General features: G+C 28.9%; 1 protein-coding gene across 2 annotated transcripts in view; it reads right to left on the reverse strand.

Moving 5' to 3' along the window:
* The window catches only part of LOC118183582 (serine/threonine-protein kinase D1-like), a 72,554-nt gene that overhangs the window by 5,706 nt on the left and 51,002 nt on the right, over nucleotides 1-15,846 (reverse strand). For both annotated transcript variants that reach the window (XM_085813074.1, XM_085813075.1), the window contains exons 14-19: nucleotides 13,455-13,618; nucleotides 8,887-8,991; nucleotides 8,693-8,791; nucleotides 7,325-7,409; nucleotides 3,153-3,228; nucleotides 1,704-1,810 (exon numbers count right to left, since the gene is read on the reverse strand). In XM_085813074.1, the coding sequence (XP_085669200.1) occupies nucleotides 1,704-1,810; nucleotides 3,153-3,228; nucleotides 7,325-7,409; nucleotides 8,693-8,791; nucleotides 8,887-8,991; nucleotides 13,455-13,618 (636 nt within the window). The remainder of the gene's footprint in view (nucleotides 1-1,703; nucleotides 1,811-3,152; nucleotides 3,229-7,324; nucleotides 7,410-8,692; nucleotides 8,792-8,886; nucleotides 8,992-13,454; nucleotides 13,619-15,846) is intronic.

Here is a 15,846-nt window from a genome sequence, read left to right on the forward strand (position 1 = left end):
ATATGTCAAGCCTTACATATTATGATATACTATAAATAGCAAATATTATCCAAGTGATGCTGCTAATAATAATAACAACAACTTAAGAAATACATGTATACAATCAATTGAAATGTACAGCTATTGTACTTTCAAATTTTAATCAATAACATTTAACTAAATTTAAAAAAAAAAAAAAAAAGAAAGAAATGAAAACATCATGCTCTTTTAATAGTACTGAAATACAATACCAAAAATGCATATGATATTTAAAGTATAAAAATGAGTCAACAGCAAATCTGATTATCACTATCATACCTTAAATACAGAGTTTAAAATTATGCTTCAAAAATATAAAATTATGATGAAATTCTTCCAAGAAAAAATTTGGTATTTCTATAAGAATTACTATGTCTAGAATTTAAAAAAAAAAAAAAAGTTAAGATATTCAGCTAGAATTATTTATAAAATTTAAATAATAAATTTATATAGTTAATAATATTTATATAGTTATATACTTATATAGTTGATAACAGATAATAATAATAAATAACAACTAGATAATAAAGCTTTAATAACTCAACAGCACATTCTTCTGATCACTGTCACAAGTACCATCATAAAACTGCACTACCTCTTAAAATTCACAATATATATATATATGTATCTTCATATACAAAATATGTAGAAAAAATATCACTATGGTTGATATAAGACATTTAATATTGCTTGTGTTAAAAACTACAAAGTCAGATCAGTATACGATAATCATTCTTAGCATTTTTTTTTACAAGAATAAAATATATGAATCATAATATGGCTTTTACAACTAGCATAGGATAGTTTGGTATATATGTGACAAATGGCTGCAAGATGGAAATGAATCATCAATGTTTCAGCTGACTTGAAGAACATAATCAAAATTGAACATGATTTTAATTAACACAAAATCAATGGGCATTTAATTATGGGATACATGAAAAACAATTAACTATGAAACCACCTCTGGCATGACACCCAAATGTTATTAATGCCAGGATTATTGATAATTAATGTACACCATGTCATCCAAGGGTTTTCTATCAATTTGTCATTTTGATGGACTAGTAGTTTTAATGCTAGTAAAGTAAGAAAAGTTTTGTTTAGCTTATTATGGCAGAGCACACAACGGCTATCTGCCATACAAAAGGGATGCATTCTTAGGAAAACTGGATAGTACAGATGTTACACATGAAGAAAACCACAAAAATAGCTACTTGCCAGGATTCTAACTTTGGTCATGCAACCAACATTCAGCAGTTTTATCCACTTGACCACTAATGGGACTAACACACGAAAAGTAATTCCTAATATAAATAGCAATCAAAGTTAATTCATCAATAATATTTTATTATTAAAGTTGGTTAAATATATTAAATTGAAATACTAAACACATTCAATAAAGACTGTTTAAAATTATTCAGCAGAATTCAATCTGTGATAGATTGGTACCAATTTTAAATAAAAGCGATTTTGTTTTTCCAGGCAATCCGACAGGTTTTTCTCTTGTTTAAAAAAAATATGTTGATGAATTTCAAATTATAGAAATGCTTATTTTCAAAGTATCTCTGGTATTTATTTAGAGAAAAAAAAAAAAAAAAAAAACATATATATGTTGGTGATTTTCAGATTATGGAAATGCTAATTTTTATAGGGGGGAAAGGATATATTTAGCTATATTTTACCTTCAGGTGAGATTTCTTTCCATGGATTTGGTGGGTACATAAAGGCTGCATTCTGTATCTGATCATTGATATCTTCTTCTTCATTGAATGGAAATGTTCCACTCAAACTGAAAAGAAAATAACTTTTAATGAAGAAAGTGAAAAAGATTAGATTTTGTAAACAGAATGTATGATACAATAAGAAGTACCTAATTTTAGCAGTTAATTTTGAATTTAATAATATATAGTACAAAATATGAAATGCAAAAATTCAGTATTCAGAATGATCTAATGTAAATAAGACTCTAATATAAAATAGACCACTAGCAAAAAAGAATTTTTTCAATTCTTTTTTTTTTTTTTTTCATTTTAAAAAGTATAATATAAAAGCGATTTTTCTCCTGATTCACTAAGATTCCTAAACGTCACTTTCATTTTGTGGCCAATGATAATACACTGACTGATGCTCCTAATGACCATAATTTTGAACCTTGAGTGCTTTTGCAGGAAAGTGGTATTATTTTTCTATTTGACCTAAAGTCCTAATATTCGTTTTCAGAGGGATGTTGCTCATGCTGGTTTTGATGACATAGCAGTCGGGGGAAGGAGAAAGAATAAGATTTCAAAGAACTTCAATTAACATACCAAATTGCACTCTTCCTTAATTTCCTAATATGATACAGCTTATTACTTTTTGCAAGCTAATACAGCTATCTTAAAGTGAACTTTAAATTTTTGATTTTGTGAAAAAGAGTTTTTAATTCTGGAGATCCAGTAGGATCTGCAAACAGTAAGCATATTTCAATAGTAATCAAACAATACACAATCAATAGTATTTTTTTTTAAAGAGGAACTTTTTGAATTTTTTGTGCCTTTTGACAGCCCATACACAATGAATAACATAAAAATTATTCGTATGTTAAAAGTAATGATCATGATAAAATAAAGATTGAATGGGTGAGACAGTGTTACAGAGATGGTGTACATTGACAGGTTCAATACTAAAGGCTCAAGCCAAGTTATTTAAAAAAGAAATTAACTTAAAAACTGGCTGCAATATTTGAAGATAGTGATTAACTAAATTTCAAAGTTCCATGCTGTAAGGCAGTTAAAAACTTCAAGCAACAATAATACTGTAATTTGCTAATATTGAAGAAAGTGAACAATTAGCAGGTGAATTTATCAGACTCATTAACAGAGAAAAGTTATCTGCAGAACAAACTCTCAGAAAATTGGTCTTTTCTGGCAATATGTATCCCAAAACACCTTGACAACCTAAACAGCCCCAACTGGTGTTTGAAAATGATTTTATATCAAGGCTTGGCAACATTTGAAATCGGTGGCTTTTATCAGATGATGCAAAAATTGTCCTTATTATAAATAACCGACTATATTTCACATAAATTTACAAAAACAACCCAAAAACTTTATAAATGACCTAGAAAAATATAAAACAAGAACTGAACTCACCTTACATATACTATAACCCCTACAGACCACATATCCAGAGACCTATTATAACCTTTGTTCTTTAAAACCTCGGGTGCTAAAAGAAAAGTAAAAGATGATTAAAAAATATATAATAAAAACTATCCTAAAATATAAATAATATTCTTCCAAAACAAAAATGCTGTGTTATGAGGAATGATAAACATTTTGCTTGATTGATTCTAAAAGCAAAACAAAATTAACTCACTTTTATCTTAAATAACACAAACTCAAAAGTTATATAATAAATATAAAATATTTTTTTAAGCATCGAAATCATCTCTATAATCTCAGTAACAAAGAATATTAAGATATAATTTAAGACAATTTCTAAACTTGATTAATGATCATTCATTTAAATAATAATTTTGTTACAAAGCAATAATGTTAACGCCCTGATCCTGAATCATTACATGAAACAGACACATATTTTTGCTAACACTGTGACAGACATAAAACAGACTTATTTTTTAACGCTAAGTATGTTCCCTTAAAATGGAGTACAGTATATTTGAGGTAGATACTTTATATATTTTTATTTACATACTTCATATATTTCAATATTTTTATTTTGCATATTAATGTTTTCTAGTATTTACTTCTAGGTTAGTGACTTCTGACATTATACAAGTGATAAAAAAAATTTACTTAAAATTCATTTTTAGTGTGATAAATTTCAAAGGAGGGATCTACACACAGTCCTAGGTTACAATCTTTATACTTATAACAGGTCATTTGCCTAGTTGGAGAAATTTTGCAGAAGTGTAAACAAAGAAACATCACCATCACACTTTCTTAAAACTTTCATTTGAACAAAGTACTTTCCATCTATCTTTGGAAATAGTTCACTTCAGGTTTTGTTCTGCAAAACCATCATCTCAGCAATTTTCATTTTGGCCAAAAGAAAAATTTTAGTCATTACTTGCCTTTTCATTACAGATCCACAAGTATTTGCTCTAAGTCTAAAGAGTTCATTTGCCAGTGATGGAGACATGGAAAAAACTATCAATGTATAAATAATAACCTTTGTTCTTGGTAAGTTCTTCAAGCATATATTTAACAACTCTTTCTCCATATAATTCTGAAGTTTCTTTTGACTCTTTTCCTTTTCCCATTTAAACAATAAAGTTATAGATATAACTTAATTTAGATTCAGATAATTTGTTAAAACACTTTCAATGTTTTGACATTGTAAAGCTCAAAATAGAAACACTTCACATATATAAGATATAATTCTCAATTGAAAACTGGATTGCAAACCCAACTACCAAATGCTTTAAAGGGGGGGGGGGAGATTCTCCTATAACATTTAATAAATACCATGAGTACATTTAAAGAGCCTTCAGTGTGCAAGTCCAGAACATGCCTCTCCCTGTATGTTTATATAATCAAAATCTAAGTGCATGTGAGTCATCTTTTTCTCAATTCAAGTAGATATGTATCTCAAATTTTATGAAAATATAAATTTTTATAACATTCCAAAACTCTAAAACACGAATACGTCACGGGTGAGGCTGAATGAGAAAACGCTTTGTCACACTAACATGCCAGCTGAGAAATGAATGTGTTTCATGTTGGCAGGTCTGCATAATAGTCGGCACAAAAGGGTTAAAACAAATTACATCAAAAGAGGACAAAAATTATGCTTAGGGTGATTAAAAATGCATTTTGGATATATTACAAATTGCTTTCAATATGATTCAGATATTTTGCAGCCATCTATTTTTTTTTTTTTTTAATTAAGCATTTTGTTACATTTATTTGGCTTAATACATGCCCCCCCCCCCAAAAAAAAGAGTCTGGTAATTCCGAGTAATTAAAAGAACCACCCTTCAGAAGAGGGATAAGTCTTTTTTGGACTCTATGATTTTGTGTTAATTTTTTAATAAATTGTTGTTTCATTATGATTGATTGTAAAGAAGTATGTTTTCTTCAAACTAGATAGTTTTAAGATATAGTCTTAAATATATTTAAATATTTTTTTCGAAACCCATATGCCAATTTCGTTCACTGCACAAAGAAAGGAAAATTCTGTAATAATGTTATATACTAAATTTATGTTTATAGTGGAAAATTTAACATTTTTCATGAGCAACTTCATACTGCATAATTCAAATTATTAAACTAATTATAACATGGTTTTAATGTAATATTAAAATTTAGAATAATGAATTAATTATTTTTTTGGCTAATTTCATTTGATTCTGTGATTTCTTAAAATTTATGATACTTAAAACCTGAACAGGAAAGAAAAACCTTTACGAATCTACGTATTAGATTGAAATAGTTTAGAAGGAATAAAAATGTATGCTAAAAATCACTTGAGGAAAAAAATGAAATTGGTGGAATTTAGGTTTCATTGCAATATATTAATGTCTTAGTTTTTTTAATTAATATTTTTAATTTATGAAAATCTTCTTTATAATATTTTCTTTTGTAACTTCAAAATCAAAAATTTTTCCACAATTATACTAGAAAGAGATGCTCAAAATTCAGATAAATTAAAAATCAGTAGATCTTGAAATTAAAATTGCAAGATATGATCAAAAATCAGAAAACTTGGCAGCTATGAAATACTCTCAGTTTTGTTATACTTATCAAGTTCACTTTTATACACTAATACCATAAAAGGATCATTAGCATCCATTAAGACCCATTACTAAATAAAGGTTCACTAACAGCCATTAAAATCCATAAAGAAGTCCTAAAGTGGCCCTACCCACTGGTCACAGGCATAAACTTTCAATTGCAAAACTGTTTTAAACAAGAAAAATATTCATAAATTTAAAACTTTCAAATCAAAAAACAAAGATTTCAAAGATTCATGACGTTTTTTATATGACCATCTGGTCTCTCTCTACAGTTATATTTAATAAAAGTTTGCATTCATCCGAAAATCAAACACAATAAAAGATGACTATTATATCACAAAAACTGATTGAGACATGTAATTTTAAAATTTGGGATTATGTTAAGGGGTCATACATAAACGGAACAGCAAAATATTCAAAGTTCTACTTAAATAAATAAAATATTTTAAGTAAAAATGAAGTATCAGTTTCTTGAATGTTAAGAGATTAAGGGACGGACACTGCTATACAAATTATCATAGAAGATACTGAGCAATACAAATTTTTTCGAAAGATATCTTTATTCAGAGAATCTAATAGAATTCACATTTTAGAAAATGGTGGCATAACAAATAGCCTACTCAAAACATTGTTGGCATATATAAAAATGAAAAATATTCCTTAATTCAATGAAATCTTTTGCATGTCTATTAGATTACGATTCTAAAGTAATAAAACTGTACATGAATATTAACATATTTTTGGCATTTCAAAACATATAAATTACCTTTATAAAAAACCTTTCAGTATAGCATATGGACAGGGAAAAAGAAAAATTAAAGACTATTACACACTAATATATCACAAATGAATAAAATTGTATGACACTAAAAATATTAAAAAAAAAATTTATTTATTTTTTAATCCACTACTCAGGGAATTCCAAAAATCTCATATTGTGAAATTATGTAACTCGCTAAAGTTTTTCGCACGAGAGTCAAATTTTTTGCTTAATTTTACAAAAATATAAACTTTTACTAACTGTAATTATTGAATCAAAGAGACAACATAAAAAGTTAAGATTCCTTCATGTTTACAAAGTTCATTGTTTAAATTGAAAAATATCGAACATGATTATCTGCACCTTTAAAACATTTTTGTAAATGAGATAATATGTTTATGGCTAACAGTTGCAAAATAAATGTCATATAAGAATTTTTGGTATATGAAAAAGAAGAGATTAATTGCTGATAAATAGTCTCTTAGGTGAGATTTCAGTCTCCCAGTAACTGCACTTCTAAATTGCTGGTGCAGTACTTGCGTATATAGCTTCATCAGTGGTCGAGTGATGCAACCACTAGTAGTTTGACTTGGATTCGAATCCAGGTGAATAGGCTGGCTGCATGGATGGTTTTTCACATGTGTAACTTGAATATGAGCCAATTTTCCAGACAAAAATTCTCCACAAAGCATCCCTCCCCTTAGTGCTGTAGTTCTCTCGAGTTTTGGCATCATTGTTTCAAAAAAGATACAATCTTTATATATAAAGTGCTTTGTTGTTTTTAATCAATAAAAAATTTTTACCTAAATATGCAGGTGTCCCTACAACTGAGCGCCTGAAAGATTTTTCACCAATGATTCGAGCAAATCCAAAATCACAGAGTTTAACCTAAAAATGATAGTTAAAAAGTTCAATTTATAATAACTTCATAATATATTTTACATAATTCTTTACACCAATTATATTTATTAAATTTTCCCCCTATTTCTATATATTACAGCAATAAAAACTTCCAAATGTATTTTTATGATTTTTTTTGGGGGGGGCACAAAAATGCAAAGTCTCATTAGTTACTATAATAATATGCAAAACAAGCACAAGTACATATACTTAACTGGAAATGTACAATAATAATATCAATTCCATTCAAAAACAATAGTAAAAGTTCTACTTTACTTGCTTGAAATTATGAATAACAAATAACAATGTTTAAAATATTGTAATACTTTTTATCAGTAAAACAATGTAAAATGTAAAATATAAAATTTATTCTATTTTTACTTCTTGGCCTCCATGCTCTGTTAATTGCCTTTAATTTAAATACCTTGAAAATTATTTCACTCAGCAATGCAAAAATATCAGAAGAGTATCAATTACATCCAGCACTTGAGAAGGCAGTTTTTTCATAGAAAACCAGGCACACTTCTTTATTGTGGCTTTCTTGATCTCCATTTCATAGGAAGCAATTATGGTGGCCCTGGTAGCGACCGACATTCAACCGAGTTCAAGAAACCTCGGTAGAGTATCAGTCGCTTCCAGGGCTAAAAAAAAATCTTTTTCATGCAAAAGCAGGTATTCCTTTACACAGCCACTTGTGCAAATGACCTCTGCTGGACAGGAAGCATGATGACACGAAACCTATATGATGCTACAACTCATTTCTTCTACATCTTGATCAACTTTCTTTCTACATTAATGTTAACAACTAGAGCTTTACTGACACTAGCAGGAAAATTACACATAGCGTTTTCAACTTATTGATGCTGATTTCATTGAGATTAAACATGTTTAATTAACAGCGTTAAATTAATCAAATGTTATTGCAACAAAGTGATTAAACAGATTATTAAACATCATCATAGAACAACAAAAAAATTCTGTTGAGCTTAAAGATAGAAAACAATTTAATCAAGAAAAATTTATTAAAAGATTTATAATTTATTAAATGAACAAAGTTAATAAAAATTAAAACCATAAAGTAAATCTGAATCAGAAAAAAAATGAAGCAAATTAGTTACATTAATTCTTTTCATTGATAATATTTAATCACAATTCAATAGAAATTAACATATCAGGACTTGCTCACTCAAACGAACCATACGTTTGTTACTTATTTATTGTAATATAAAATTCTACAGCAGCAAAAAATATTATCAAAAATAATAACAAACCTGAGGAAAATCAGAGTCGGACGATAAAAGAACATTTTCTGGTTTCAAATCACAATGTACAATACATTTCAAATGCAGATGCTTTAAAGCCATCAAAATCTATAAGTATATTATACGAATATATATAATTCCATTCAGAATATTAAAACATTAAAAAAAATTTCTGATGAAACATTACTATAAATATGAGATACCTGATAAATCAAAAACTTTGTAATTCTTTCTGACAGCCTTCCTTTTTCACTAGAAAGAATCATTTCTAGCATGTCGCCTTTCAGCTTCTCCATAACAACAAATATCTAATCGTATTAAAAATGCAAACTTTTAGTTTTATAAAAATAGGCTGTAATAAACATCATTTTGTTATTTAGCTGAATTCACTGTTTATTAATCACATTTTTTTTCTTAACTATTTTTATATATTATAAATGCTGGAGTAAGTTTTAAAAAAGGTAGTTAGAATAATGCATCAAAACATACGATCTATCCAAAAATTCTGTTTGGAAAGTGAAAGAAAAATAATTCATTTTTTAGACCTTTTATAATATTTATTGTAGAATATAATTTCCATCATTACTTATGACCAATCTGATAGTAATTTGAAAATACAGCTTTTACAATTTTTTGTCTTTAGAGGCAAAGAACTCATATAGTGCTTGGTTGACATCTGCTTCAGTTTTGAATTTTTCCCACTTAAAAAAATTTTACAAGAAGCAAAAAGAAGGGATAATCAGAGGATACTTATCTAGGAAGTATGGTGGATGCAGCTCTACGATTTTCTGATCAGCCACCATAGCAGCATGTGGTCTGGCACTTTCCTGATGCAGTATGATGTGCTTATTGAAAATTGCTCGCTTGTTTTCTTTGACTGATTTGATTAAATCATTATGCCACTAACAGCATCTTTCTAAACTAAGCTTTTCATTACGTTTCAAAAACTTGTGGTGCAGGCAGGTTGTCCGCGCTTAAAGTATGCTCTTTGCATATGGATGTTTTTGTAGGCAATCCATTTTTCATCACCAGTAAACATCCAGTTCAAGAAGGGTTTGTTTTTGTTTCGAGCAAGCACAAACATGCATATGAGGACTCAATCATGCAAATTTTCCTCACTTAACTCATGAGGCAGCCATCTGGAATACATGTAGACAAATCTTAATTTCCAAATAACATCCAAATTGGTTTGTCCAGCTGAGTTAAACTTTTTCACAATCTCTGACGCTATCAAAAAAAAGGATCTTCCTCTAACATGGTCTTGACATTATTGTCATCAATCAAAGATGGCAGCCCACAAGCTGGCTTATCATTAAGCTTGAGATCACCTGCTTCAAATTTTTCTAATTATTTTATACATGTTTTATACAAAACTGTATCATCACCAAAAACTTTAATTAAATTCTAGCATGCTTCTGCAGCATTTCTTTTTTGTTGTAATTTGTTTAAAATACAGCTTCGTAAATTAATTTTACCAGTAGCCATGTTTATATGATCGCGTCTCACTTAATAATGACATAAGTGATTTAATGCAAAATGCTGTTTTGAGACTAATAGCCCTTCTGGGCTAAGTAATTCTTTCTTCCAAAATATGCCTCATAGCTGTCAGTCATACATTGGTAATGTTAGCTGGTTCATTTGCACCCACTTGCCATGTGTAAATAGAATGAGAGCTCAGCTCACTGAAGACCATCAAAGGGTTAAACAAAATTTTTATTATAAGAAGAAAAAACTTTGAATAGGACTCGAAAGATTTTTAAATTCTTCTAAAATGACATTTGATAACAGCATATTTCCAAGCTATCTTATGTCAAAGTTTAAAAACAAGAAAATGAAGAAATCAGTTCATCAAACATTCCTGAAATGTTTTTCTGTGGAAATAAATAATTAATGCAGAATTTTTATTACATATTTCAAATGCTGTCATTACTAATGTAGTATCAAATAACATTTAAATTCCAAAAACGTTTAATGAAAACAATAAATTATAATTGCAGCAATATTCTTTTTAACTGAAATAATAGAGAAAAAATAATTAATTCATTAAGTCTTCTTAGTTATGATAACATATTTTTTAGAACATCTTCTGATGTTCCAAATTAAAGGATGCTTAGAGAATGATATTTAATACACAATTATTAATCAAACTTTCTACGAAATACGGTAAATGCTCGTGACAAAGTTTATTAACAAGCTGAGCTTCATTTCAACACTGTTGTTATCTTTGCTTTGATTAATGCCATACATACCTACCCAAACAAAAAGGAATTTAAAAAAACTAGTAACTGCAACTTAATGGTTAGTGGAGAGAAAGGCCACCATACTGAATCAGATAATCATCACAAGTCTTAACCACCAGTCACAGCCACAACATTTCTAATTTGGGTTGATAGCTTTATCGTGACTTGTTGAGGGTAAGAACAAGGTGTTTTGTTTGAGATTTATTTCTTTCTGGTAACTGCAATACTTTAAGGCAGGTTGCCTAGTTCTTAGTATTGTGAAGAAATTAACCTTTTTTAATTGTACATTTTACCTCCAGTTATAACCACCAGGAATGGGCAAAGTTCTCGCAAACAAAGTTCAGACAAATCAATCTATCTTATGTATATGGATTGTAGTCAAAGCAATTGTTTGTCAACAGTATGTAGCTCTGTATAATCTGAAGAGATGCTCAGTACAAATTACAGAATTACTCATACTACAGAAAATAAAAACATTTTATTAGCCCTCATTAATGCAGAGAATATGGAAATAACAAGAATGTGAATAAATGCATTATGAACAAATATTCAGATTCCCACATAAAATTTACCTATTGTTTATGTACTACCTATTTATTGTTTATGTATTACAATAAGTGATGCTTAATGTGATCCCATTTGCCCATAGCTATTTTAATAACATTAAACGATGAGAGAAAAATATTCTTCAAAACAGTAATGAAATTTAACTAATAAATACAAGAAACATATAAATAAGTACTTTTACAAAACTTTAATTAGAAAAACGAAATATTTAAGAATTGTTTATAATGTCTCAATTGCACTAGTTCATTAATGAACTGTTCACAACACTTCTGGGTATTATTTATTTGATGATATATCTCCGAATCCTAATACTCGGAGGGCATGCCTCATTCACTGGAAGAAAACGTACAAATTTAAAATTAGACAAAAAAAGCAACCTTAGTTTGACACAGATGATTTCAGGAGATTTGACTTTTAAGCAACAGGTGATAAAAATTCTGCAGATCTCCCCCCCTCTTGAAAAAGAGCAAAAAAAGTGTCTGATCAACAAGTAGTTGACTAAAATAAAAAAATAAAATAAAATAAAAAAACAGTCTCTTCAGCAACATAATCCTTTAACTGGCAACATTTTTCACACACTCAAAATTTTTATATTTCATTCTGACCTTATATGGTGACTTTATCCCAGTTAAAATAAATAAATAATGCTTTGATAATCTTAACCAAATTTTTTATCACAACAAGAGGTTCCCCCCCCCAACACACACACATTTGTATATAAATGTGTGGGACTTCAATAATTCAATAACAATATCTGAATGATAACATTTACCATGAACACATTTATTTATTGTAGCATGTATATTCAGAGTTAACCATTAGCAATGCAGGTAGAATGGAAGATGATATCTTCAAAGAATTATTTTACAAAAATATCATTTGAAGTAGACAAGGGTAATTTTTTAACAGTGGGAATGTTAAATGCTGAGAAAGTTGATTTCATTAGACTGATGTCAGTCTGTATAGCCAGAAATAAGTTATAATACGCTTTGAAAGATTTACAGAAAAATAACCTATATGCAACACATCAGCAAGTTGTCTCTCATTTCTCTTTCCAGCAATGAAGCTATATCTACTGTATCGCCAATACAACTCACATGATCAGGTATTCTTTTCTGATAAATTAAGGTTCACTTTAAATCAATCCAAAGAAAACTTGCTATTATAAAATTTAAAATTAAGCAAAAAGGGGAAACTTCATTTGGCATAGAAGTTCTCAGGGCAAAAAATCTGCAGACTTAGTTTGCTCCTCTCAAAATCAATAACTTGAAAATCTACATCAAATTAAGTTCTCCTCCCAATTTTAAATGATTGACTAAAATCCTTGGCAGCTTAACTCTTAATTGGCAACATATCTCTGCAATTTGGTAATTTTTAAACTGGCAACTTTACTTCAGCTTAAAAGATTTATTCTATAATATTTTGATCATAACAATCAAATAGTTGACCACAATATGCTATGTATCTTCCATATGCAAAAAGGCAGGAATATCTGAATGATTATAACCAAGATCACATTAGACAGCATCTACTGTATTAAAACAAAGCTATTGTAAACCACCTGAAGCACACAGATTAGATGCTATATTCCTGCTAATTTTTTAAAAAAAAATTCAAATAGTCATTAATGGTTAAACATCAGAAACTATAGCTAGAAATATTTCGATGAAGAAATACAATAACTATGAAGACTAGTTTTTCAATCTAACAATTTAAATTTAAAAAAAAAAAAAAAAAATTCTATTTTGCATTGCCCTTTCAGTTGTAACACTTCTCTAAATCAGAAACTTTCAGCAAGAATTCTATACTACTAACAGTGAGTATTTGCCTTGCTTCATACTACTAACCTGTTTGGGAAATATATTTCCAGTTTTTAATGTTTTTATCTCAATTTTGCACATAAAATTCAGGTTATTTACATATTCTAGATATCAACAGTGTTGGAAAAAGAAAATTATATATACCCTTTCATTAGTTTCAAACATTTTTTCTAAATTAACCACCCCTGGGTGATGGATATTTTGTAGAATAGAAACTTCATTTTTCAACTGAGCTTCTTGTTTGGTGGGAAATCTCATCTTGTCAATTACTTTTATTGCAACAGCTCGTCCGGAAGTCCTATGCACACCTATACAAAATGTTTTAATAGCCACTTTTAATAAAGCAAATATTATTACTTAAGCTGAAAAGCAGACATACACAGTATTAATTGATAAATAAATACTCATTCACAACTGAAAAGCAAAAAAAGCTACATGGCTAACAGAAAACTAAATTTTCAGAGCCATAAGAGAGAAATTACGAGAATCACATTTAAATAGCATGACAACCTCCTAATTATCCAACCTCCAATAATTCGAGATTTATATATAATGGGAAAACTCACTGCAAGCATATGAAGTTCAAAATGAGAATAATTTTTCTTTTAATATTATATTTCTACTCAAATATACTGTTGAACATATTTTTTATATGCTCCAATTCTAATTTATATAACTAATCTTTTATTTTGTTTTCAACCACTGTCACTTTCAAAGCTCATGATCACTGAAACTCTCACAATATAATGTTGCTTTAACAGATATATTTCGCACTGCTATTTATATGCCACACAAGTATAGAGATTAATGAAAGCCTGTTAATCAACATTTAGTTCAAGAAGCTTTTTAAACTGAAAACTATGTCAAATAGATATTTTTAATTGCTTAGGTTCTGCATGCTTTATGTTTTGATATGAAAACCTCTGATACTGTTTAATGTCTAAATAAATAAAATTCAAATGATTTTAAAAATATCAACATAAGAACACATTAAATATACCATATTGTAAATTATAAATATTGACCATAATTCAATTTACCTTACATTTACACCCTATTAATATTTATTACTATATGCTGATGATTCTGCAGAATGCTAATATTTTGCAGATAAATATGCATACTATAGTGAGTTACTTTAAAATAAGCACTTCAAAGCCATTGCCCTCACCCCATTCACGACTGAACTCATGTCATCATTGTTGTATAGCATTCATTTCCTTCACCTCATTTGAAACTGCAGTTCAAGTCTGCCTTCATGGCCCACCAGCAGCCGAGTGGTAAAAGCCACTGAACACTGGTAGTTTGGTCCGGGGTTTGAGTCCTGGCAAATGGGCTGGCTGTATGGGCATTTTTGTGGTTTTCCCCATGTGTAATGTGGATACGAGCCAGATTCCCTTCCAAAAACTTCCACAGGGCATCCCTCCCTTTCCATGTAGAACCCAAGGGAGGAGTATATAATAAGAAAAAACATCTGCCTTCATTTGTGTGCTTTTCATTGCTAAACAAAAGCAAAGTGGGAGGAGAAAAATATGCAAATCAACCTTTTTCTATTTGTTTCCATGGCTACGAGTCATACTGAGCGGTAAAAAATAACCTCTAAATTCTTATTTTAAAGAAACAGATAACCAAAATTGCATTTGTTTATATAAAAACTAATTTCTCAAAAGCCATTAAATAAAACTGAATGAACTTATTTGGAGTGATACATAGCATCATAATACAAAAATACAATATGAATGCAAAACTTTTATGAAACAAAACTAAAATAATGCATGATTATGAAATTTCTAGAGAAAGTTGAGCACTTTAGAAACAAATGTTGATTTTTCACATTGAAATGGAATGTAAGAGTTTTTCTAACTAATTTTTCAATCTTGTATAGATGTTTTATAGTGTGATTTCATGTTCTTCAAAAAGAGTGTTAATTAAAGTGCAGGAAATTAAATGTCACTTGTCCATCAATGTGATTTTCAAGATAATAATACCTCCATGGAAAAGAATTTATTCCCACAATAACTTTTTTAAGCGAGGCCATCTTAACAAAGACATAGGTCCCCAAGTTTTTGAAGCCCTCATCTACCTCTCAAAAATAAATTTATCATACAAAATAAGGGCACATTTGGTGTTATGTTTGTTAGATGAATTTTTCTTTTTCAACTGAAAGTCAGATATCCATGTAACCTTTAAAAAGTTTTACACAAGGTTTAATACTTCCCATTCATATTACTGGATAAATATAGGTATTCTTCCTTCTTCCAAATATGTACCAGCAAATCCTTTTATTGACCAATTTATCTTACTATACCAACACATTTGTACTGCCATAATAGGCATAATTAATTCCCTAATGTTGTGTTGCCAGCTTTCTACTAATGCAAAATTCTAACCGGCTAATTCAGAATCAGATGTTACATTGAACTTTAACTTATCACAGAAAAGAACACAAGAGAGAGTTGCAAACTACGACTCTGATATTCTCTGCACAATCTGAAACATTCATCTTTTACTGTAAAATAAAACTATTGACTTTCTA

Source organism: Stegodyphus dumicola, chromosome 3 (genome assembly GCF_044657685.1).
Source record: "Stegodyphus dumicola isolate Sdum_Otavi_A_Nest chromosome 3, ASM4465768v1".
In the NCBI taxonomy this organism is placed as follows: domain Eukaryota; kingdom Metazoa; phylum Arthropoda; class Arachnida; order Araneae; family Eresidae; genus Stegodyphus; species Stegodyphus dumicola.